The 27,364-nt window shown below is 41.9% G+C and overlaps 1 protein-coding gene across 12 annotated transcripts in view; it reads right to left on the reverse strand.

Annotated features, from left to right (window-relative positions):
- Nucleotides 1–27,364, reverse strand: part of EPB41L3 (erythrocyte membrane protein band 4.1 like 3) — a 179,236-nt gene that overhangs the window by 63,838 nt on the left and 88,034 nt on the right. For all 12 annotated transcript variants that reach the window (XM_032875700.1, XM_032875701.1, XM_032875703.1 and 9 more), the window contains exons 2-3: nt 26,056–26,255; nt 21,630–21,827 (exon numbers count right to left, since the gene is read on the reverse strand). In XM_032875700.1, the coding sequence (XP_032731591.1) occupies nt 21,630–21,827; nt 26,056–26,255 (398 nt within the window). The remainder of the gene's footprint in view (nt 1–21,629; nt 21,828–26,055; nt 26,256–27,364) is intronic.

Consider the following 27,364-nt stretch of genomic DNA (forward strand, 5'->3'; position numbering starts at 1 on the left):
TCTCTGCCTCTCTGCCTACTTGCGATCTCTGTCAAATGAATAAGTAAAATATTAAAAAAAAAAAAAAAGAGGAATTTTGAAACTCTTTCCTGGTCTTGGAAGTTTTTAAACAAAATAGTGATTTCCTTCCTTGTCTCAGTTGTCCAGAGATTAGAATTCATCGGGCAGTATTGAAACATCTTTAACATGGGTGTCCCTAACCTATTCAAGTTTCTTTTCTCACCGTTCTGTTGAGTGAGGAACACAAGTCAGCCCTGAGACTGGACCCCTGGTTCTACAGAGGTTGGCTCTCGAAGGTTAGACAAGTTAGTTATCTTTCTGAGCTTCACTGCTTTCATCACAAAATAAGAATACCGATACTTCAGCTAGAACACAGGAAAGCGTATCACCCAGCTCATGGAAAGCAACAGCCAGTAAATGCTGGTGACCATGACCAGGCCCATGGATAGGGATAGCGAGCCCAGTACAGTTGGGGTTTCTCATGCTGAGATCTGGTGTAGAGACTGCCATGCTGTTGGAAGCGTATTCTTTCTGCAGTGAAATCATCCCGCTTCTCTTGTGAAAAACAAATCTCACCATCTAGGTAAAACTGAGGAATTGTTGAAAAATAGTATCATTATTCATAAACTGGGTATACATTCAATCATCATTTACATACACACACATGCACACAAAATGTTTAATATATACTGGGTATACTGGCATATTTTGGTAGATGCTAGGCCGAAACACAAGTTAGTTATATGTAATCCTACATATGGCATACAGTCCTGGCAAGACCAGAATGAATTTTTCCAATGCAACAGAGCTGTCCTATGTTTTGACTGAGATTCAGTACACAGATACACTGGTGACAGGAGTCCCTTCCTGAACAGAGAAGCCTCTCCACTTTTTTAAAAAGAGGCCTTTTTCAACTCAGCCACAATCTGTTTCTGCCTTCATTTGTGAAAGCAATTTCAGCCTCTATGTGAAATCAGACTTTTGTGCTCAGAGACATGCACTGTGGTAGATAATAGCTTTCCAGAGAAGCATGCGTCTCCTTGGCCAGCAAAGACATCAGGCTCGGTTTTTTTACAAAGAGTTTCACATCACCCATATGAGATGTTGGCGGTGAACTATCAGACAACATTTCCTGCTGTTAATTGGGTGAGGATTCAGGTCACTAAGCCAAAGTGTGCGAAACGAATGCAGCAAAGGAGGCCTAAGAAAGAGGAATGTCTGAAAGAGAAACAAATCTGAATCATGTAAAATAACCATAGGGTCTAATTCTGAATGGTGTGGAACTTTGAGAATTCTTTCCTACGAGAGGAAGTCCTTAATCTCTTTCCCAAGTCATTTTTTTTTTTTGGCAGGGGGGAGGGGAATCAAACAAAAACCCGTATCATGATTTATAATTCATGTGGTCAAATAAAAAGCCCTAGGAAATGTAAATGTTGACAATGAAAACACGAGTTTTAATAATATCAATGTAATGAGTATACATGTGCGGCACGGTCACTAACTTTTCAAAGTCAGAAGGCATCAATGATCAAAACAACATAAGAATAATACTGTCATTGCTTTCAACAAATAGGTAGTGAGAGAACCTCTGTTCTTTCTGTCAACTGTTTTAGCCTGTTCAGAGGGCAGGGCTGGAAGCAGGAGGAGGAAGGGTATCAGCCTTGTTATATAAGCTACTCACATACTTTTAAAATATAATCACATCATTTTACCAGTTAAATATTAGTTTATAAATTAAAATGCTCTTAGAATGTGTGAAAGACTTATAACAAACTACGAACATACCGCTGGAAAAAAACAGATGATTTCGCTGCAAGTGATACTTAGAGAAATCTTGTCTTCATGTGAGCATGTAATTTGGATTATTACTTAAAAGCCAGTAGGTGGCGGTAGGGTGGGGGGGGGATTTTTTCAATCATTCAGTATCTTGATTTTATTTTATTTATTATTTTTTTTAAGTATCTTGATTTTATATACATTTCCTTCAACTATTTCTGACACGTGTAGTATCTCGTATGCAGCACTCCGGGGTAGAGCTGGCTCTACGGGTCAAAGGTCGGTACTGTTTTCTGACACTCTATGGGGGCATCCTGATTTAATACTGCCTGAGCTCACAATCCGGAAAAGCCAGCACTAATCCTCTTTGCATGTCAGTGGGCACTCCTGTGCATGGGGGTGGGGAGAAGCCTGCTCAGCCCAGCTAAGAAGGGAGACCTGGTCCTAATTCTAGAACCAGACCAGACAGGGCCTGTCTCAGGTCTGCAGAGTTAGGAAAAGCTAGAAGGGCAGGAGGTAGCTCTCCCTGCAGCAGTTCTAAGTGCTCGTTTAACCTCCAAAGAATGCTCGTCACTGCTTAAGTTTTGGGGTTTAAAAAAGAAAGGGTATTAGCAAATGGTAGTAAATAAGAATCACATAAAAACTGAAATGATCCAGCAAATCGAATCAAGAAAAATTGCTTTTAGAGTAGGTATGTACAGGCTTTTGCTCTAACAAGCACCTATAACTGCTCTTTTCTTTTCATGGGAAAATGAAAAACGTAGTCAAGCAACGAGTAAAATACAAGCTTGTTCTGCTTTTTCTGCTTTTTCTTGAACTCACGAGAAAGCAGCTATCTTTTCTGGTGCTTACCTACACTAGGGGTTGAACTGGGAGGTCTGGGCCCGAGAGACTTCAAAATGTTCCCAGGGGCTCACTCGAAGTCAAATTCCAAAGAGCTCACCCCAGAGATGTTATCACATTTATTTTAACTTCTGTTTTTACATTAAAAATCTCAGGGAGGATGAGTTTATGTGGGGAAGACCAGCGTTTGACTCTCAGATTCAGGAGGGAGAGATGGTCTGGAACACAGCCAGCCCAAGTGTGAAGTTGGTAGGACCCCACCACAGCTTGGAATGCCCTGTCTACCTCTTCAGCTTTCCCACCACAAAGCATACCCCGCGCCCCAACTCCTTCATACAGCCTTCCCTCAGCATCTCCTCCTCTCAGGCTTCCTCTTGCCCAATGAGGTCTGCACAAGCCATCTTTGTGCCTTGGAATGTTCTACGCGCCAGTCTTTTAGTTTTCTTCTCAAGCAACCCTTCTCCAGGACTCCATCCCTGACCTCCAGGACTCGCTCAAATGCCAGCAGACATGCTCACACAGCTCTTGCTCTGCCTGAGTCAGGGTGACAGCTGTCCACTGGTTTCTCTAGGATTTGAGTCGTGTCAATGTTAGCCTCTCAGGGAAGCAGCTTTACCTCATGACTGGACTCCCCGCACATATTACGGCACCTAGCACGAAGCAGAATTAATGTTTCTCAACAGCAAAGAAAATCAAGTGAAATAAAAGCATCTGGGGTTGATTTCTTGTTTCAAAATTCTTCAAAAACTGCTCTCATTTTTGAAATTTGTTCATGACCAATTTATTTATATTTTTCAACCATGTGGGTATCATCTACTCTGGCCAGATCTAGAGTCTTAGATTTTTTTCCCTCCTATTTTTGCATGAAGGCAGTGCTTTATCCCCACAAATGGCAAACCTATTAATTTTTGGAATCCCCTACAAACGTTGCAGGTTAACTTGCTAATACATTTCTCAAGTTTTCCTCAAGGAGCTGTGGTTCCACTCCATTCCTTTCATTGGATATTTACCCCTTGCTCTGAAACAGAAAAACATTAAGGCTGTATCATGGTTTCTGGGGACCTCCTTGACTCCACTGCATTAGATCAGCCTGACCTTTCAGCTCTCAACAAACCTGTGTCTTCCCAGCATGTGCACAGGAGGCATGATCTCGCAAAGAATGTGGACAGCAATCCAGGCACCGTACAGGGGTGTGTTCTGGATTCTCTTTTTAAAATTTTATTTTAACTTCTTGGAAATGTAGGAAGGTTAGTTTCTTCTCCCTCATCTAACAATAGGAGAGGAGACAGATAAACAAAACGGAAGCTGCTAACTGGAGAGAGTTCACTCTTCAGTGTGTAGTTGGTCTTGCCATCTAAAAACTGTTCTAGAAGTGAAGTCTGTATTTTTGTGGCAAACGCAATATTTAATAGGATCAAAGCTAATACTCCAATAAAGGGGATGATGAGTATTTACATAGCTGGGCACACAGTCGGCTTTGAGGTTGTCCTGAAGAGTGCGTAAGAAATTCCTGACACTCTAAAGGTTTTTCTGAGCTGAAACCATTGAAGTCATGCTCTATAAAGTAGTGCTGGGGGTCTGGAGCATCTTTTTGACTCTATGATGGCCTACATCCAATATTAACCTCAAATATTTCCTTAACCTCAGGTACTTCCAAGGCCCACATCCTTGCAGAAGGAGGGTGATACCCTCTTTGCGAACGTGTTTATGAAGCTCTCACCTCTCCTGAGCGATGTCACTCTTATCCCAAGGCCTGCTACTAAAAATACAGTTCTGCAATAAACTGACAACGTAAAAGGCACCGAATCTAAGAATAATTAGTGAGAAGCATAATCTCAAACCGACCAATCATTACTTAGTGCTTACTGAAAGTGAGATCAAGAGAAGTAACAATCATTACAACTTTATAGAGCTGCCGGAGAGTGTTTCTCTCGAAAAACTGGACTTGGAAAAAAAACATGCTTCTTTGGAAACTTTTGAAACTGGGGTGTTTCTATCGTACAGACACTGAGCGTCCAGGTTTCCTCCCCAGGGCCTGTTAGCTCAGAACACGTGTTTCTGGACTAACCTCCTTCCTGGCTTCTTCCATTTTCTCTTGGTGCTGCTTTCTGTGAATTTATTTTCTTCTTGTTACATTCTGTGCACTTACACAAAACACCTTAAGCCTTGTTAGAACATGGCAGGGGATAAATAATAGAAGCCCCAAGTAAAATGTATTTTTGGGGAAGAAAAATTACATTTCCAATTTTGGTGGGTTTTTTTTTTCTCCTTATAATGAATTCTACAGCATTGTACTATTTAAAAAAGGTCTGCAGATCATGACAGTCTGGATAGGGGATTTTTTCCCCCCCTAAAGGAATCAGCGGACACATTAACTGAAGCATTCTGCTTGGGGTGATCGTTTAAAACCATTCATAAGCTTGACACGCTCAGTCCAATGGCATTTCCCTGAAGAATGTGGTGGCTCTTTGGTGACTTTATTTGCTGTCACCATGGCATTCCATAAGAAATAACAAGTCCCTTTATTCTTTCCAGTTTTCCAAACACCATAATAAGAAGCAATTCCTTGTGTTGGCTGCACATCTGTACACCATCACTCATTTCTAGAAGAAGCAGCAGGGAAAATGAGGAGCATTCTTAAGTGGCAATAGGACTGAGAGATAAGATTTTCTTTCACTCTTATTAGAAAATGACTCTAAATGTACATACCAGTTAAACACAGCTGTCTGTTACAAGGAGAAAAAAAAAATACATTCCCACACAGCAAGGATGTCTTATTTGTTGAAAAGAAGAAATCTCCGCTGATCAAAGCATTTCATGAATTAATATCTAATCTGGCCATTTTAGTGTGCCATTTGTAGAGATATCCTGGACCAAGATTTCAGGAAACAGTCACCAGGCAACACTAACAAAACAGAGCAGCCTTGGCAGGAGAAGCAAGAGAAAGACCTACATTTCATTTACCTAGAAATAAAATACTTATAATAGTCATTGCATAAGGGAAATCATACCAACAAGCTATAGGAAGCTAACTCTTTTGATGGAAATGTTATGTGTTCCAACAAAAAGCTCCCACAACTTGGAATCCATGACCTCTTCTAGAAAAACAAATAAAAAGCTTCAAGTGTCCTGGCTGGTCAACACAACTCAGAGGTTGGAGAGGAAAAGCATCCTTTGCTTCTCTGCTGTAAAGAGAGGGAAGTGAACCCCAAGTTCAGCACTAGATGCCCTTCTTCCCTGGACCAGGAGGGAGGGGGGACCAGGGTTGGGGGATAGTAGCTGAATGAGGAACAGGGCATCCCCATAGTCCCAAACTAGAAAACTCCTGGAGGCTATGCGTAAGGGTTTGATATTTTTTCTAATTTGAGACACAAATTTTAAGAGAGCTTTCTGAATGACACCACTGCTTCACAGTTTATAGTATAATTATGGTCCCTCCAAAACCACAACTATTCAGTACACCAGGGGAAAATGTCTCCTAATAGCTATTAAGTTGTTCACAGAAGTCAGGGCTCAGTCATTCCTTAGAAGAAATGCAGAGTTAGGGTTCTTAGCACTTTGTGTTAATGGAAGGTCTACAGTATAAAAGGCAGCCAAAAGCCAAATTAAAGAACTAAAAGAGAAATTGACAACAAACTGCAGGGAGGCGTAAGAATCAATCACAACGAATGACAATCTGAATTTTCTCTTAAGGGGTGGTACCTTAGATGGTCTCCAGCTTCCTGTTTTCTATATTCAATACGGCAACCGATGACTTAGTGGCATTTAGAAAATAATATCAGAAATGCTTTCCTATGGGGTGTGTGGGTGGCTCAGTGGGTTAAGGCCTCTGCCTTCGGCTCAGATCATGATCTCCGGGTCCTGGGATCGAGCCCCACATCAGGCTCTCTGCTCAGCAGGGATCCTGATTCCCCATCTCCTCTCTCTCTCTGACTGCCTCTCTGCCTACTTGTGATCTCTGTCTGTTAAATCAATAAATAAATCTTAAAAAAAAAAAAAAGACATGCTTTCCTAAACAGACTGCTCTCCCCATTCCCAACTTTAGATGTTCCCCAGTATTCCCCAGGACTCTGCTATTGATGCTCTTCTTACTCTTTCACTATCCACACAACCTCATTCACTCCCATATCTGAATTAGTATAAAAGGCAATGGCTCTCACAAAGCCTACCAGTCTGCCTTCTCTTCCAAATGCTGAATGATATGTCCAATTGCAATAGCAGACTGCTACTTTTATTCCAGGCACTTTAAATACAATAGTTCTGAATTAAATTCATTATCTTTCCCTATACACTTTTCTCCCAGAATTCCACATCTGCCTATATAGTCACTCAATCCAGAAATATGGAAGTCATTATATGAGTTATTGTCTCTTACCACTATGCATATCCCCAACCTACACCAATTAACCAACTCTGCTCATTTTCAGGATAGTTTTTTAAAATCCATCCCCTCCCCTATATCCCACTGCCACTGCCTTAGTTTGGGTCCTTAGCATCTCTTGCCTGGTTTGCTGCAAAAGCCAACCAGTGCCCATGTTTCAAGTCTCTTCCACTTCAATTACTATTTCATAGAAGTAGCTTTTAAAAACACAAATGGCCAAATAGCTCCCCTCTTTAAAGCCCCATCACCCTGAAACCCTGTCACCTCTTGTGAGAGGCAGAATTCTAAGATGGCTCCAAGATTCCCTGTCTCTCGGGTGTATACACATTACACCATCCCTGGGACCATGAATAGAGTAGATCTCATTCCCATGATTAGGTTATGCTATGTAACACAGTTGACCTTAAGATAGGGACATGATCTGGGTGGGCCTGACCAAAGTGTGTGAGACCCTAAAGGCAGAATTTTCTCAGGCTGGTAATATAAGGGGGACGCAGACAGATTTGAAGATCTGGGATTCAAAGCGAGGGAGGTTCTCTGTTGCTGAGACAAGGAGGCCTCATTGCAAGGACCCGAAAGCAGACTCTGCAGCCAAGAGTGGTCCCCAGCTGACAGTCAGTCAGACAGTGGGGACCCCAGGCCTACAACCAGGAGAAAAAGAATTTTGCCGAGAGCTTGAAGGAACATGAAGGTGGCTATACCTTCACTCAGCCTCCAGATGTAGATGCCATCAGTAAATAACGTGATTTCTGCTTTATGAGACCTAGAGTGGAGAACCAGCCAAAAAATGCAGGGTGATAAATATGTGTTGTTGTAAGTTGCTAAGTTTATAGTAATTTGTGACTCAGCAAGAGAAAATCAAAATATCTAAACAATACCCAAGCCGGGTAGCACATCAAACCCATCCGACCTCATGGGTCTTTGACCTTCCTTTCCAGCCTCATCTGTTTCCTGTGCCCTTGATGTTCCAACTATAGTCAATGCTCATTCTTCACATTTCCTTACCTGCTCCGGCTCTAACCAGACTTATGTAACTATCCTGAGCATAGTTAGAATTACTCTGGAAATTCAAAAATAAATAAGATAAAACCCACGAATGCCGTTGGTCTTTCAGCTGCCTTACAATACCACTGAAGGGACGGTCCACCAATGTTCTCTAGTAATTAGTATCTACCTGCCAAATCGTGACACACATGCTTACCATTTTTAATATGAACCAGCACTAAGAATGATTTAACTTCTAAGGAGGCATTTAAAACCAGCTAAAGGTTTGTAGGTTTGCTTTTTATCATTAGCCCTGTTTCAAAACCTAGATCCTGAAAGAGAAAGAAGAACCCAGGAGAATGCCTCAAACAGCCACTCCCAATTTCTTCAAGCAAGAGAGAAGTTCTCCATGTAGTAAAGGATCAGTCCCAACATGAAAAGGAAGTGAGCTGGGTAAGCTCCCATCTCTTTCCTTCTTCCTGGCTTCTTCTATGGCGTCCTTAACTATTTAATTAAGACCCAGCATAGCACAGAATTCCTAATACGATAAGAAGCAAACAAACGAACAAAAAACCCTCTCATATCTTATACTTGCTCCAGAAGGGCAAAGAAAGGAGTACCTGAATTTTTTTTTTTCCCCAAAGACTTTATTTATTTGACAGTGAGATAAAGAGCACAAGTAGAATGGCAGGCAGAGGGAGAAGCAGACTCTCCGCTGTGCAGGGAGCCTGATGTGGGGCTCGATCCCAGGACCTTGGCATCATGACCTGAGCCAAAGGTAGACGCTTAACCGACTGAGCCACACAGCGCCGTGATGACCTGAATTTTTAAAAACACTTAAAATAAAACTGAACAGTGAAAAAGCCTCTTGAAATACATCACTCAGTGTCACTAGCTAAGAAATCAGAAAATACAGTGAGACGACGCTTCTTTGAACTAGAAAGAATGCTCTGCGCCAACCTGCACAGGGACTAGAGATGAAGGAAGAAGAGGGTGATGTTGTCAGGCCCCTTCCGTAATAGACTTTCCTGCCTGATTTGAGGGAGGTCATTACCAAAGCCAAGGAACACTACCCTACTTGCTCGCCATAAAACGTGAGTCAGTTCAGGACAAGAGACTAGCATGGAAAGCCCGAAATGGAGTGTGTATAATTATTTTCAGAACATATTCAGGCTTGTTAAATACCTACTGATTTCTGACACCACAGTAATAGCACCTTAGCTGTGTCTTCTGTCTGTCCTCAGCAGGTTCAAGCCAGGCCGTGGGAGAAAAAGCAAACTTCCTGTTTTCCAGGTCATTTCTCAAGCCTCACAGGCTTCCAGGACACTGGTTTAGTTGTTCTTGGTTGTTCTTTAAGACTGACTTTTTTTAAGAGTGGTTTTAGATTCACGACAAAATTGAGAGGTAGGTACAATGATTTCCCACATACTCCCTGCCCTACACAGGCACAGCCTCCCCCACTAGTAAGATCCCCCACACGAATGGCTTGTTTCTTTCAACTGATGAGCCTGCACTGATTCATTATCATCACCCTGTCTACACCGTACACTGGGGTTCACTCTTGGTGTTGTACCTCCTGTGGGTCTGGACAAATGTACGGTGACATATCATGAGTATACTCTGTCCTCGGTGCTCTGCCTGTACATCCCTCTATGTGCCCAGCACCCCACCCCATCCTCAGGCAAACACTAATCTTTTACTTTCTTATAATTCTGCCTTTTCCAGAATCTCCTCATCTTTTGACTGGCTCCTTCATTTAGCAAAAACGCATTTAAGGTTCCTCCATGTCTTTTCCTGGCATGATAGCTTGTTTCCATAGCACTGAATAATATTCCATTGTCTGGATTACAACACAGTGTGTTTATCCATTTACCTGAAGGACAAAAGCGTATCTCTAAACAGTGTGGAGGCTAGGATCCCATTTTTATATTAAAGTAACCACTACTCTACAGAGTAGTGGTTTTTATTTAATATTCTTCTAAACAAGGCCTAGAAGGATATACTTTATGACTGGGGGGTGAGTGGAAGTTCCATAAAGTTAGGGAAGCTTCTAAAACTGCTGGCTACTATAGTCCCAACAGGGTCCCTGAAACCTACAAGCAGTCAACATCCACTCGTTACCACTCTCGACCACCCTGAGAGTTCTAGTTTGCAGAAAATGGAGGACTTCAGGGGATGAGTGACTTACAAATGGCAAAGCCAAGATGGCACTGTCTACTGCTAGCTGCTATGATATGGTGCTTCCCCAAGTTTGATACCCTTAGGCTCCTCATTCCATTTTTTGGAGAGTCAATTGTGAAAATTTATTCTATGGTACCACAGTTCTGCAGTCTGATGTGATTACTTCCATAGTAATTGATTTGATACATAGGTAAGTGATCTGATACTTCCCTAGATATGCATATGTTCAATACATAGGCCATCTACACATTATGCATTTCACCAACATACTTCTAAAAGCCTGCATGGGGAGCTAGGGTGGCTCAGTTGGTTGAGCCACTGCCTTCACTTCAGGTCATGATCCTGGAGTTCCAGGATCGAATCCCGCATCAGGTTCCCTGCTTAGCAGGGGGTCTGCTTCTCCCTCTGACCACCTTCCCCCTCTCATGCTCTCTCTCTCTCTAATAAATACATAAAATCTTTAAAAAAAAAAAAGCTGCAGGAAAGTGATCCTTTTCACTGATCTGTTGGTTTCACTACTCAAAGAATGGATTCAAAGAAAAATTATAGTTGAACATTTCTACCATTCTATCTTTAATGAACCCTCATGTTTTGAGAAGCACAGCATAAATACGGACAGGGCAGGTTCCTCAGCAAAAGTCCCCGGCTATTTAAGCAAGCTGAAATATGTCAAAGCTGAACCTAATTTTTCCATTCACATAAGAATTTTTAAATGGCTCTCTATTTCTTGGTGCGACTTGTCCTAGACACTGTGAGCATGTCTGTCTGTCTGATATTCTCTTGAGAGAATGAGTAAATATGAGAAAAATATAAAACCTTGGCAAGAATGACAATTTGTTTTTTGCGTTTTGGTAGCCCCAAAGGGGGCTTACATTCAAAGCTAAATGCACTATTAGCCTTGAAATAAGTGCCCAGATTGGCTGCTGTATTTTATTAATTGTGGCTGCAATAAAGATTGGCAACAGAGTATGTCACTAACAACAACAAAAAAAATAAGGCATGTATTCAATATCACTATGAAACATCTTAGCAGAGCTTTCTCCCCTCTCTATCTCATTATTTTTCCCATCTCCTACTGAATTATTTAATTGCCATATCCAAACAGCAAATATGACTGAGCTGAAATACTACTGTGAGATTTTCCCTTCCCTTTTGAGTTGAGAATATTCTCCAAAGTAACATGGCACCATATTGACTTCCCTTCACATGGCACTGGGGTGTAACACATATGTACCAGCCAAACCCTGAAACCAAGTAGAGCCTGACCATGTGCTTCATTTTCCGACTGGATCAGCCAGTGTGTAGACACCAGGAGTCATGTGAAAACTAGCTCGTTGTAAATATTTTACCCTGTGCCTACAATAGGACCTTCATTCTCATACCGTACACTGGTCTTTCCTGAACCTACTTCTGTATTTTGTTGGAAATGTGGATGGGCACACACGCATGTGCACACACTCACATTCTGGGGCACTGAACTCAAGTTCATGTTCTCCTCCTGCTCAGAACCTAGGATTCTACTAGACTTCAACTCTGGATTCAAAAAGAGGACACAGGTGCTGTTCTTGGGCCTCTCACCTAGGAGACAAGTCAAAAGACACCTGCCTCTGAAAGTGAAGGAAATCCAAGAAAGTGGTATCAAATTCAAATGACTACCACACCACGTAGAAATGGTCCCAGGTTATTACCCATCTGTGAAAAGATTTTCTAATCTTGTGGCGGATACCAATAGTCTCCCTCTTAAACTTCCTTTAGGGCCAAGACTATTTCCATGAAAAGAAAGGCATCAATTTAAATGCTAACTAAGGGGAGATGAGCTATAATCTTGAAAATTATAACCTGTCTTTCATGGGGGAAATGCTGTAATTATAAATGAACTGGCAATTGATCAGAAAAGTGAAACAAAAATCCCAGTAGAATGAAAACTGCTTCTTTCCAGAAGGGATGGCTAGGGTCTTCAGTTTCAACTGGCCTTTTCACTTTGAGCTGGGCTGTGGTAACTGTAGAACTTGCCCAAAATTATTCTGTATTAAGGCAAAGAGCTGAGCCAAGATTGAACTTTGTTCCATATACCAATTTGAGGAGCTCTGTACTAAATCTCCAACTCTTTTCCTCTTTCTTCAAAATGAAACAATGTTGTTTCTAAGTCCTACTTTTCACACAGTATCTTATCTCATGATAGTATAACCAGAAGCAAAGTCTTGGCAATCATTTCCAGAAATTAGGTTTAAGAAGTTTTGAAAGAATGACATTCTTTCCATAGACTTGACCAGTCTCTCTCGGACAGGATCTGCTCATAACCTCAGAGCCCTTTTGTTCCCAGGGAGGCCTAATTAATTAATCCACTCCAGGCCTAAAGCCAAGCTGCCAGTCTATTAAAAGGAGACACTTATTAAGAGTGTCTATTACAGATGTGCTTCGAGGAGGTTTCAAAGCCTTCCAGCCTCCACCAGAGGGGAGGGAAGGAGAGACAGAAAGAGGAGACAAGAAAGTGAACAGAGGAGACACTTTGGTGGTCTTGTTTCCTTACTTACACCAAAACCACATACATTACCTACAAAATTAAGAAAAATCGATTTTGAGGTCAGAAGCTTACAGAATTGCAGAGAGATATTTAAGAATCTGATGTATCATTAAATAATTTGAAAAGTAGATCTTTTTCCGTCCCACTATTTCATCCCACTATTTCAAAAGCCCAAGCTGGGGATAAATGCTATGTTTTGGTTTGTTCCTTCTGCAGCTGTAGACTTGGAATGTTTTTGAAGCCCCAGTAAAGAGACCTCTGCAGCAGAGGGCAGGAGATCTGGGTTCTTGGCCTTCTCTACCTGTTCCAGGCTGTGGGTCCTTGGACACATCAAGAACTGCTCTGGGCCTATTTCCTCATCAGTGAAATGAGGTAGAAGACGAAGTTATTTCCAAGGTCCCTTTCACATTTAAGATTGTGTGACACTATGAGTAAGACAATCCCCTGTTAAGCTTCCAGTCTGAATCATTTGGTTTCCAGTGCCTGGAACATAATAGGCCCTCAAGAAATACTTCATATGGAAACCTCTGCAAAATTAATAGAGCTCCCTGGGGGGTTCTGTACATAGTATGGTGTTAGTTCTACAGATTGAAATGGTTACAAACAAACAGAAAAAAAACATTTGCATTAAGGCAAATAATAATTAAAACTCAAATGACTCACTTTCCTGTTTAAAAAAATACTTCAGTGCCTACTCTGTACATACTGATCAATGTATTCTGGAAAATACAAGGATTTTAATGAGGTGTCTAAGCAATGTGTTGAGACTGTAATATAGGTCCACAGCTAGGAAGACCCCTGGAACAGCTAGGGCAGTTCAACCTGTGTGGATGCAAGGTTGTGGTCACCACACGAGGGACTGACAGTCCACCATGTTGGGAGACTTTTCCTGAGAGAAATGAGCAATGTCTTGGTCTAACATAGGGAAGCACTTTCTTGGCCTTTAGGGCCAGGACAGAGCTACAGGGGGCATGAGCCACACTCAGCATGCAGAAGCAGAATGGATGCTAGGTGGGATGGCTGTTGGTCTGTCACACCCAAGAATGGCACTTGAAGTAACAAACATTCTTTCTTTTACATGGTCTTGCCCTACACATCAAATTAAGCCTAAACCTAGTGCGCTAAGTAGAATTATTTCTGGAGAAGCAGCTGAGAGACCAAACCTTCTCCTGAGCTCACAGAAAGGTGTAAGTGGTTGACCCACCATCTCATAAGGGTCTGTGGCCATAAGGCCACAAACAGAGTAAAGGAATTTAAAAGATTCTGTCCAGAGCACATGTGACAACTCTCAGAGATAAAGCTGCGGGAAGCCTCTTGAAGGAGGTGACATTTAAAGCAAGCAAACTAGATACAAAAACATGAACTATAATCTGAAATTCTAATCACAGGCTGTTGAGAAGTAGAAACCAGGATTATTTTCCAACCTGAAAGACTGTTTCCTTCATTATACCAACAGGGAAGGGACATCTTTGTCAAAATCAACTACTGTGTGGTAAGTGGCTACAAGACACACAAGACTGCTGGCTAAGGCAGGTGAACGGCTCCTTTTGCTGGTGACTCCCACCTGCCCGCATTCAGAGCAGCCAAGCCCATTGCATCACATCAGCAACACGAGGGGGTCGGAAAACACTGGGAACGTGAAGAGAGGAGTGGCAATATCAAAAAGCAAAGCTAACGCTTCAGCCACACAACGTTAGACTATGGACGTGCAAAACCATCTCCCGTCAGACCTTAATGCCCCATGACAATGGGCAGTAAAAGCCAAAAGAATTCCTCAGTGATTTTTATCTTTGACACAGCATCCATCCCTCAATGCACACAGACGCTTAGGTTCCCAAACTCACTTAGCTTCTGAACCCCCACCCAGACCAGGGACTTACTGGAGGGTTTGACCGCTTAGATTTCTTCCCATTTATACTCCTCATTTTCACCTTGCTATGGTTTAGAGGGTTCGACAGATCATGTCTACACTCAGGAAGACTATGAGAATTTATTAATTTTATTTATTTTTTATTTATTTTTAAGATTTTAATTATTTTTTATAGAGACACAGCAAGAGAATGAACACAAACAGGAGGAATGGGAGGGGGAGAAGCAGAGCAGGGAGAGCAGGGAGCTGATGCAGGGCTCGATCCCAGGACCCTGGGATCAGACCTGAGCCGAAGGCAGCCATCCAGGTGCCCCCGAGAATTTATTACTTTTAAAAAATGAAAACCAGGAGAAAAGTTTTACCAATTTAGTAAAAAGTGTTCGTTTTTCTTACCCAAGCCTTAATGAGGACAAATCTGAACACCATGGAACCATTTAGTACTGGTTCTGCCAGGTAAATGAGAAGGTGTGTGTGTTGAGAGTCCTTGTGCTCCTATAACTGTACTCGAGTCATCACACAAGGAAACCAAGTTAATTAAAGTCCTTCCATCATCAGGAGTCCCCAGGGGCATCGGCCTTCAAATAGGAGAGCTGCTGCTGCTGGACTGAAGGCCTTCAATGACAGCACACGACAGATGGTACGAGGTGGTAAGGCATTCAGTTGAGCAGAGAGAACTACTGAGAGGTTAAAGCGGAATTTACACCATTACACGGACTCAAAAACTCTGTGGTTTAATGCAGTGTTGAGTAAACGATACTCGCGCTGGTTTGGAAAAAAATCCTTATTTTCTACCTTTTTCCAATTCATTATTATTTCTTACAATCCATGAAAAGGAACGGGTGCTCTAATCAACTTTGTTCGATTATGGCAATTCTATTTGCTATCCAGTCAAGGAATTCCAAAGCAACTATCAGGTATTTTAATCACATAACCTACACAAATTAGAAAATTCAGACACCGCATTTGTTTTTCCAGCCAAATCCCTATAAGTAGAAATATGAAATAGAAAAATGAGTTGGACAGTTAATGGAATCATGGACAAGACAGAGCATTTGGAAATGTTTTAAACAGTCCCTTCCTGACGAATAGTTAGAAGGCTTAAAAAAAAAAAAAAGCACATTTAGGACACGGTGCCATAAATTTTCTTACCCTCTCTGGTTCCTTAGAAGCATCTCTATGGTATCAAGACATGCTTGTTGGAGCTAACTGCCCCGTGTCTGTGCTTGCTTGGGATTCTGAACCATCCTAGAGTGCCCCGAATGATAGTCATGGAGCTCATTCAACCAGGGGATGCCTGGACACGGCCAAACCTGGGGGCCGGCTTTTATGGCTTCAGTGTTGCAACAAAGTAGCTCCATTTGATTTGCCTCAATCTGGACAGAAACCTCTCTCCAGTGAGGCCGATTCACTGGCATGTTGCCCGGAGGTATCAGTTCTGTGTGAATTTAACTGGGCCCATAAACACTAAGTCCCTCTCACCATTGGATCAGCGATATTTAGGGGCTGAATGGAGGGAGGTGGACTTTCAAATGCATGGAGAAACACAGTAAGTTCCTCGAAAGCCACAGCTTTTCTAGTGACGCACTAGACTCTTGCCCCCAAACAGGCTGTTGGGAAAAACAAACCAAACTATGCCATAAGACGGATTACACATTTTACACAAGCAGGAGCAAAGTTGTATTATGAAATATGGACTCAAATTTCAGATCATGTCTGCCTTATTTTCCTAAAACCAAACCAGGCTAGATAAGAATGGTGCCCAAACAAGAGGAAACATTTGTAACTGGATGGTCATTAGGAAATTCATTGTGTGCTCATCAGTCAGACTGAAATGAGTCTGCAGAACACAGAAGCAATGCGACTAAGAAGTGGTGAGCGTGATTTCCTTCCATGCATGGGACTGGGATATTTTTCTTTATTTTTTCTTTTATAATTCATGTCTGAGACATAAACAGCAACTGTGATAGGAAACTGGCTACAGGGAGTTGCTGGTGGTCTCTAACGGTCCAAGGGAAATAACGGAAAGGCAGTGTCAGTAATTCTGCGGGGCATACAAGAAAATAGGGTGGCATGTAAACACTGGCCAAACATCTATGATCAAAGCGCTTAAAAGATGGTCTTCTATTGTAAGAAGATCTTTTCTTCTGTTTTACTCATAATGAAATTTTCTTATACTTTAGATGATCAAGATTTAAGAGTTGGAAAAAATTACTGAGGGAATAGTTACATGGAAAAACACTGAATGTCATAATGATCCAAGCCTACTGCTGGAGGGAAGTAGGAAAAATGCAGCCGAATTGGAAAAGGCGTCTATCTAAACATGAGGAGGCAGGAACTGAAGACTTAAGCATTCAGTCATTGTGCTCAGAGAGCAACAAACCAATCCTGTAACTCACTTTTCCAGGTTCTGGAAGTGGGACCGGCTCTGTCCCACGGCAGCACCGTGGGGCTAGGGGAAATGCTACCTTGTGGTTTCAGAAGAAAAGATAAGTGGGCTGCGCTAGTCCAAGGTAGGGGTGTGTGTGTGTGTGTGTGTGTGTGTGTGTGTGTGTGTGTCTCTCTCCACAGGGGGTCCTTTACATGTGACTATATATTCTCATGATGAAGGCATGGCAGAGGTGAGCCTTGTTGATTTTGATGGTAAAGCCAGGAAGGCATTAAATAGACCACGGGGGAAAACACTTAGGTACAGAGATTACTTTTTTTTTGGATGTCTGATTAAATGCAAAAAAGTTACATGTTACTGGCTCCTGCATTCCATTCTTCATTCACCTACCACTGTACATGTTAGGCACAGGAATCAGGGAGGCACTTCTGTTTTTTCAGTTCAGATGTTTGAGTCTTTTCTCTCCATGAATCTTAGACTAGGAAGGGGCATTGGAAGTTGTCTAGTCTGAGATCTCATCCGAGGGACTGATGGCTTCCATAAATGCACCTATAGTTTCTGCTGGAATCCTCCTGTAGAACACTTTTCACAAGGCTGACATCAATAATACAAAACATTTGTTTTCTGTTTACTTAAAACTTGGATCTCCCATAACTTCTACCTTAGTTTTACTTCCTATACCTTAAGCAAACTATGTATGTTATGACAGACACTCCATGCCAACTTTTCCAAATAACTAGAATTAGCCATCCTGTCCCCTCCAAATCTGGAAGGGGACATGTGAAAATGTTTTCTTTATTCAACACATTCTACCTCTAATCATTCTTCATAAGAGGTTTCCAGATCCCTCACCATCCTACAACTCTCTGCTGAAAAAGCTCAAGTCAGAGTTCACGGTTATTTCCATTATTAAAAAGCTACCACTTATTAAGAATATGCTATGTTGTAGAAAGTAGTCAAATTAAGCATCTGCTTTAATCTTCTCAAAAATTACTTTTTGAGGCAAGTATTTTCACTCCCATTTTTTCTGAAGAAACTGAGCTTCAGAAAGCTAACATTCCTTGAAATCACATGGGTTACAAGTAGATAAATCTATTTTCACACTTGTGTCTAGGGGCTCTGAAGAGTGCTATCCTGTATGAATTAAAGAGCAAGATACAGCGGATGGGATCTCTCAGGCCAGGGATGCCGGCTGGGGTGGGTGCTGGGCGCTGGCCACGTTTGGGGAAACCACACGCTGCACTTCCACACAAGCCACAGGGACGGCACAGAAGTTTCTGACAGCTACACCACACCGCTGGTTAACGCTGAGTCTGTAATCGACCTAAACCCAAAGATTAGTTTCACCCAAACTGTTATTAAGTCTGACCACCCTTTCCCCCAACATGTTTCTATTTTGCATGTGATCCTTATAGAGTGAAGTTCGGCCTCCATTCCCACTAAATGTTATCTCGCTACTTTGCTTCCATGTCACACACTGTCCACTTCATGAGAAACCCGGATTCTGGCACGAGGGCTGGTAGTCACTTAAAAATATCGTTCAGCTATTTGTTAGGCGTATGCCTTCATCCAAGACGTTGATGAAAACTCTGTATACTGGAGAGCAAAACTGAAGGACACCTTCCCTAGGGCAATGTTTTTCAACACCATTTACCTACTATACTCCAAGCACCCTGCCAGCCAAGGTTTTATGTTCCCCAGTTCCTGTCTAAAATCAACAGTCACTTTGAATATGTGTTTTCAGCTATATCTTGTTGCCGCCTTGAGAACATCGCTGATTCACAATCCATTTTTCAACCAGTCAGCTACAAAGAAATCCATTTCACTTTACGTGCCCAAATTTCTCTGTTTTCTCCACAAGTATGTCAGTCAGTAGTGATCACATTTTCCTCTACTACCAATGTCTGTTGTAAAACTGAAAATATTCTGCTGGCCAAGGATTTTGTGTCCCAGAGAAAAGAGAATTACTCTTAATTCTTTTTTTTAAGATTTCATTTATTTATTTGACAGAGATCACAAGTAGGCAGAGAGGCAGACAGAGACAGAGAGGGGGGAAGCAGGCTCCCCACTGAGCAGAGAGCCCGATGTGGGACTCGATCCCAGGACCCTGAGATCATGACCTGAGCCAAAGGCAGAGGCTTAACCCACTGAGCCACCCAAGCGCCCCTGTTAATTCTTAAGAATCTATCAACTTCAGGGCCACCTGGTGGATCAGTCAGTTAAGCGTCCCCCTTCAGCTCAGGTCATGATCCTAGGGTCCAGGGATCAAGCCCTGTATTGGGCTCCCTGCTCAGCAGGAAGCCTGCTTCTCCCTCTCCCTCTGCCCTCCCACTCCACACACACACTTGTGCTCACTTTCTTGCTCTCTCTTTCAAATAAATAAAATCTTAAAAAAAAGAAAAAAAACAGGGGCGCCTGGGTGGCTCAGTGGGTTAAGCCTCTGCCTTCAGCTCAGGTCATGATCCCAAGATCCTGGGATCGAGTCCCACATCGGGCTCTCTGCTCAGTAGGGAGCCTGCTTCCCCCCCCCGCTCCCCATCTCTGTCTGCCTCTCTGCCTACTTGTGATTTCTATCTGTCAAGTAAATAAATTAAAAATCTAAAAAAAAAACCTCAACTTTATAAAAAAATTATAAAATAACTGACCAACCTTGCCATGTCACTCAAAATGTTCACAGTGACATTAAAAGTAACACTGAATTGAATCCAAAATTAATTACAACATAAAAATTCTGAACTCAACAACACAGATTGTATCCCTAATACATTTGAAGCTTGGGCTGTAAATTAAGTTTAGCCACATGATCAATACTTCATGTACATCACTCAGCCCTGAGGCATCTATTCCCCCACACGAAACACTATGAACTTTTAGATTCTCCTTTAGAAAGCTCTGGTAGCCACGACTAGACAATGGCCAGGTCAACCCGTTTATTCCATTAATAATACAATTGACAGAAAGACTCGTCTCAGAATTAAGAAAAAAGCTTCACTTAAATCAATTTTTCCAGAAAGCGGATCTACCCTGGCAAAGTACAATCTCTCGCGTGGCTACAAAAGTCCTTTAAGCTTCAGAATAAAACCCAGGTGGGAGTACATTACTGGATCTCCCAATTTCAAAAATAAAGCTCTCAATCAGTAACTGGACACTTTGAGGTCAGAAACCCACCGAAGTCAAAGCCAAAAAAAAAAAAAAAAAAAGTCAAAGATGGATCTGTGCATGGCACACCTTAGACAGGACCTTTGGAACGTGCTTTGCCCTCCATGCCACAGCCCATCAGTATTTGTCAGGTGACAGGGAGACAACAACTCTATCAATTAATATACGATACAGTAACTTTTGATCTAAGAATTTCTTTTCAAAAATTTTTTTCCTCTATGTTCCTGCAAATTAGTAAACCAATCCCATCCTACCATAAATGACATAATCAACATGAAATGGATTTGAATCTTATGATCCAAGAAAAGGACTGGGTGCAGGAGGGTATTATGTGAAACAGAACAGGAATGAGGAGGGAGTGTAGACAGAGAAAGCAGAAAAGAGAGAGAAGCATGGGAAATCGGGTGGGCTTGGGGCTGGCGGGGTCTTCGGAGGGCTAGAAAGGCATGATGGCACATGTACACTGCCTGTGGCGCCTGGGAGAGCCTCGAGCACACAGAGCAGAAGAAGTGCCCTGTGTAGACATGTGATGGGAGGAGCTGGGGGGAAGGGCTGTGTGACGTCTCCGCATGGCCAAGGGCAGGCAGGCAGCTGAGGCGGGAGGCATAAGCTCTTGGGATAAAAACATACCAGACAGTGGCTAACTGAACATGATAAAAAGAAAAAGGAAACGTTCAACCTGAAACTAAATCACCTTGCCGAAAGAGCAAGCTGTCCCCTTCCAGCTACGGGGAGAAGGTTCTGTGGCTCACTCACACCCAGACCCGCTCCTGTGGTTTCAGTTCATGTCCTTTATGTGTTCTCCGTGACACAGGGAGAAGCCACCCATCTCCACTGCTACGGACGGGTTTGTGTCGCTCTCCTCTGTTAACCTGGCTGTGCTAACCATCTCTGATAAAATTCATTCAACTGCTCCTCGGAGAGGGATTTTCGCATTCTTTGCAAAAGAACAAAGGATAGTAGACCCTTTTACACTCAGGCTGTATGCGATGTACATTTAAAAAATGACTCTAAGAGGAGGACATTCACGGTTCAAATGATCCTACCAATCTACCAATGCTATGTACAGAAATTTACAAGTTCCTACCAATTAAAAGTTGCAATGATGCAAGTACAAAAGATATTATTAACTTAAAATAGAAAAATGAAATTATCTGAATAGAAGAAGTAAAACTACTCAAGTAGAAAAAGTAAATTCATTTAAATGATAGCTCATAAGATATTAAAGAAAAACTTGATTTTTGAAGGCCCCCATTTTTTTTCCTACCATGGGAAGTGTTGCAAATTTTTTTTTTAATTAAGATTTTTCTTTTGATTGTACCATTTCGTAGATGTTGTAAGTTCTTTCAGTAATTTGATTTCCTATTAGAGACTCTGGGAAGAATTTTGTATTGAAAAACTGGGACTGAGTAACTTTCCAGGTTTCTGAAAACAAGAATGCATCTTCTATGTCTCATACCAACATTCTCCAGTTCTCAATATTTGGACCCCCCCCCAAAAAAAAAAAATTTAAATATGCACTCACCTCCACATCACAGGTGTATTCTGACCCATCCAGAAGTATCACTTTGCACTGCATGCTTTTAGGCTTTTTGACAATCTTTAATGGAGATCGAGATAGCTTACTGCTAGATGACTTCTGAGAAAGTTTATCGTCTTCCAGTTGCTGATATTCGAGCTGTTTCGCAGCCCCAGCAGCAAACTCCCGTTCCTTGTCAGTGACCTGTGAAGAGCCAACAATGAACAGAGTTCACTGCAAGACAGGAAATAAACACTGCACTGCTTGGGCAAGAGCAGAACCCTGTAGACATAGACTTTCCTAATTCCCAGAGCAGGAGAGATGTCGAGATCAGGAGACTGTGAATAGACATTTACATATACAGGGATATTTATCATGCTAATGCTTTCACCTAAATAACTTTTTCCATTTAAATCTACCAGTGGGGCTTCATTTCAGTTTGACTTGAGGGTTTTATTTAGAAGCACGGAGTTAGCAAATGCCATTAACACTTCACTAAGCAAAGGGGGATACAAATGGACTCTTGACTTTTTAAAAAGGCACTATTAGCCGGTACAGTCTTTAAATCATTTAGATTTTATCCACTGCACTCTATTTCCTTCATTCACTGGATCCTTCTATATTCTATGACCCACATCACTCCATATACATAGAAGAGATCTGATAAACTTGAAGGCCTGGAGAGCTACAAGTATTAATCTTCTCGGTAATTTTACAACTATTAAAATATTTGATTCAGCTCTAAATCAATTCAATGAAGCCAGCAGCACTGAAATTCATCACAAAGTAATCCTCCTTTGTCTGTTTCCCCCGTCACTGTAATGAGCCAGTGTAAGAGCAGATCAAATCTGTCCAAAAGCTTTAATCTGCTTTCAAAGCACAATAATGTAGTCCAGGCTAGACTCAGAACCGCAGACGATGTCCTAAGGAATAGTTAAATTCTCCCCTGAATCAATAAATACGCTTGGAAATCTCTCTGTGCAACTATCGTCTTTACACCTCCCTTCTTTAATCTATGTCTGTTTACATACACGTATTACATTAAGTAAAATTGACAGAACATTACAAATAGTGTCACTTGTACAAAATAGTGATTAAACACCCTATGCATTATATGTTGTGCTCACCACAAGTGTAGCTAGCATCTGTCACCATACAATACTCTCTTCTATTAAATAACCACCATTGGTATTAATGTGCAAATTCAACTCATGGGCCAGACTATGATTTCCACTAGTCTGCAAATGAACACTGACAGACCAAAGAAAGACATGTTGTGAAATTCAGTTTACGCCCCTTGAGTGAGCTTGAATTTTCTTCTCTCATAAACATACTATCCTCCTAGTAGCTAAAAGCACAAGATCTTGACAATAAACGTTTACTTAGGTTTATCACTTCAACTTTTTTTTCTTATTAGTGGCTACAATTTTATGATGCTCTAATCACAAAATTATCTTCTGGTATATATTTATTTTGGATTTTAGGTATGGATTTCTGTGCTTATAAAGGCATTTTCTATCTGGTTTTCCCTTTAGATTATAAATACAATCCCTTCCTCCACTACGTTACACAGGAATTCAGAGCAAAGTTGTAAGAAGTTCTTCAGAATAAAAAGACCAATTTGCTGAGTGAAGAGACCATGAAAAGGAATTGAAAAAACAACTTCAAAGGCCAGAATAGTTGAGAAGGCTAGAGGTAGCTAAAACAAGTAAATAAAAGAAAACCTGCTCTACCAACTTGGTCCAACTTTTTTTGGGGGTGGTGGGGTGGTGGTGACTATTAGTCTTTCATATCCAAATATTAAAATAGTGCTGCAAAAAAGTCAAACAATTTTGGCCTTAAGCTAGTTGAAGAAGTTTGGTAACCTTGGAATTTTTTTTTCCTTAAGATTTCTTTATTTTACTTAGAGAGAGAGAGAGCAAGCAAGAACAAGCTTGGGGGGAGGGGCGGAAGGAGAAAGAATCTCAAGCCAATTCCCTTCCGAGGGCAGAACTAGACACAGAACTCAATCTCACGACCCTGACATCATGACCTGAGCCGAAATCTAGAGTCGGCAGCTTACCTGAGCTACCCAGGTACCACAAAACCTTGGAATTTTATATCATATATTTGCTAAGTGCTTCTAACTTTCATAGGACTTTAGCACTTTTTTTTAAGGTTTATTTATATTAGAGAGAGAGAGAGAGAAAGAGCGAGCATGAGTTGGGAAGGGCGGAAGGAGAGAGAGAATCTTAAGCTCCAAGACTGGGGGCGTGGGGGGGCTCGATCTCAGGACCCTAAGAGCATGACCTTAGCTGAAACCAAGAGTCAGATGTTTTATCAACTGTGCCACCCAGGCATCCCAAGATTTCTGCACTTTTAATTCACATTTTCATCTCATCCCAGCCAAAGTCAACAGAAGCTATGTTTTTATTTAAACCTCACTACCTGGAATCAACTTTTTCTCTGTACCGGGGAAGATGAAATTTCATTTTTCCTCTAATAAAATCTGTATGAGACAAAGCTTTCTGGGCTAATTTTAGGTCAACTCCAGACACCCCTGAAACCACCAACATTCAAAGGGAGGTGTTGTTTCCAAAAACGCTTAAAGCACAAACCCATCACTGAGCCTCTCATGCACCTATTTTCAACTTGAGGAGACCAAGGACCTCAAATGAAACATCCACTACGGTCACATATAATTCATTACAATTTAAAAATATCAATATCAACGCTTTTGGCAACTCCTCTGTTCCACGGAATCCTCATGACAGCTCTGGGAGGTAGATATCCAAGTCTCCTCACCCTCATTTGAGAGAAAAGGGCAAGGGCACAGTCTCCACAATTCCCCCATAAAACTGATAGCCTGGAATTCAAATGTGGCCAAGCCCATGTTTTCATCGTCACGGACTACCAAAATGTACTTCACCTCCAGCATAACTGGGATCCTAGTATGAATCAAAGAAGCTGAGAGCAGAAAACCCTGAGAAAACGGTCTTTTCTGATCATTTCATCTTGTGAACGAGGAAGCGGAGGCTCAGAGGCTGATCATGTTCTCTGAGATCTCTGAGATAACTAAAATACCCGGAGAAGAGGCAGGAATCACTGATCCTACTGACTCCTCAGCCAGTTACCTTCCCCTCAAAGTGCTTTAGTATCATTTCTCTCATTTTGTTTCAGATATCTGACTTCCAGAAAATAAAATACATGTATCACATCTTGGCCCAGAAATTCTTTCTTCTGAACAATTATCTCCCACTCTCACATTATTTCATTTCAGAGTTAAGAGGAAAGAACGGGGAGGAAAAAATACCCAGCCTAGTAATTTTAAGTTTCTGAAGGTTTAAAAACAATCAAAACACCACCATCCTCTCATCTCAAAAAAAAAAAAAAAAAAAGAAAAAAGAAAGAAAGGAGGAAAGAAAAGAAACAGTAAAGGAAAACCATGATGACAACGGCTCCTTAGATTTTGTTTAGTAAGTTGGAAGGGTAACCTCCAGCTCCCCATCATGAAACATTTTAGATCAGACACAGCATCTATCTACAGAACATGAAAATAAATGTTATTTTTAATACTGCTTAAAAGCAGAACATAAATACCAGGGGGAAAAGAAATAATCAGGTTGTAAGCGTAGTTTAATGTTATAATACTGTGTTGTGCCTTCCAAAGAATTTCACTAACATGCTGATTTCATGTCTCTTCTCTCAACGTCTTCTATAATTTCTAGCTTGACACATATACTTCCAACTTAGAAAAAGGTCAATCATTTGCAGGGACTCCCAGATTTGCTTACTATAGCATGAGTGGGTACCCTGACACATGTTGATTTCAGGTTTGACGTTTCAAGCCAAAATACTTTAAATATGGATTCATTCAAAGCCCAAGTATAAGCCACACTATTTGGTATGAAAGCTTCCAAAAGAAGTAGTCACATTACCTGTGACAACTTAACGATGACTCAATCATAGAGTTGAACACACAGGCACATGAGGGAGGGAAAGGAGACCCCCTGAACACTCACTCAAAGTAGCTGGCAACATCAGGATCAGAGTGACCCCTGGGAAGAATCAAAAGAGCTCAAACCCCAGCCTGAATAAGATTAGGAGGCTAATTAAAGCCATTGGCGTGGTGTCTAACCTTCCTGTAAACCCAGATAAAACCAATAACCTGCCACCCACATTTCAGTGTGGGTTTAAGTGCTTTAATCAAATGAAGGCGTTACCAAGCAAGGTTGTGGAATGTCATTCACTGAAAGTCTTAAAACAGCATAAATTTCCATCTGCCTGGGACCAGAAGGGGAAAACAGATGACCCCTCATAGTTCCCCCTAGTGCTAGGAGACCAAGGTCAGCCCAGACCCTAGCAAAGGCCAGTAAACATTCCTGAAGTGGTTTGCTGGGTGATGCCAGCAGGTGCGAGGGACCGGGTTGGCAGCCTGGGTCCCGGGGCTCACCTCCTTCCTCACCGGGGTGCTGTGTGCCGCGGCCTGGAACTGCTCTAGGGCCTGGTGCTGCTCCTCGCCGCTGGGTTCGGGCCCTGGCCCCTGCAGCGCCCCCGCGTTCCCCTGCGCCCCCGCCGCCTCCTGGGGCTCGGCCTCCTGCTCCGGCTTGGATTCCGAGTCTGAGCCAGATTCGGTCGTCATGGTTGATTGTTCTGCAAACAAAAAATGGCAAGGTCCCATCACTTGGTGTAATCACCTTCACAAAAACTAGGCACAAAACCAGGATGCTACGGGGAAATGCTGCACAGAACCACAGTCAAAAAAGGGAAACGTACACGCAATCCAACAGGATCCTTCCTATTACACAACCCTAATAGATAATGTCCATTTACTGCAAAGATGGTTCAAAAATCAACATTTAACTAGAAGTCAACACTTATTTTTAATGATCCCAGGTTTTACTCCTGTTAGATTTTTGCTACAGATGGCAAGAAAATGACTTTAAAGTAATGGCCTAATAACTACATTATCTTAGACACATTTAATTTCAGAAAAATGAATCTTCTGCATCAGCTGGATCGATATCTGGGAAGGATAATCTAATAACAGAAATGGATATTCTTTCCCTTTCCCTCTCCCTTCCTATCTCTACCCAGAGCCCCTGCTCTGCCTCCGGAACCCGAAACCAGCCATCCTTCCATGAGCAAGCGCCCTTCCTCTGCTTTCTCAGAATCCTGCCCGCCCTTTTTGAGTGAACAGTGACAAAGACAACAGAGGCTTCACTGGTGACGTGGAATGGGTCCCACACTGGACAAGCCCTGGGCGTGGCTGCAGGGAGGCTGGGAGCCTCACCTCTCCCTCCTTCACCAGTGAAAAGTCACAGCTTCTTCCTGACTTCTTCCTGTTTCCCCTGACAGTTCAAAGAGGAGTTTGTATCAGCTCATGAAGGATTCACATGACATAGCTTAATATATAATAATCTTTTCTTACACCTGAAAATACCTTCTCAAATAGAACCACCATCTTGTAATAGTTTGCTAGTCAAGACACTTCGGTATTTTGTGCCTTAGTTTCCATATATGTCAAATGAGGGAATGGAACCGGACCATAACCAAAGAACTTACTTCCTGGGAGCTCCTTCCTCCCCCTCTTAATGGGCATGCCACTATGCTTATAGCAGTTTTTTTTTTGCTAAAAAACAGCAAGACAGGAGCTGTGCCGGTGGCTACCATGTCATTTTAAGTAATTTCTTAGCTTGGGTAGATAGATGGTAACTATTTCAAAAACAAATATCCCAGACTGTCATATGATTTCCCTTCCT

Source organism: Lontra canadensis, unplaced genomic scaffold (assembly GCF_010015895.1).
Source record: "Lontra canadensis isolate GAN:19392208 unplaced genomic scaffold, GSC_riverotter_1.0 scaffold57, whole genome shotgun sequence".
Lineage (NCBI taxonomy): Eukaryota > Metazoa > Chordata > Mammalia > Carnivora > Mustelidae > Lontra > Lontra canadensis.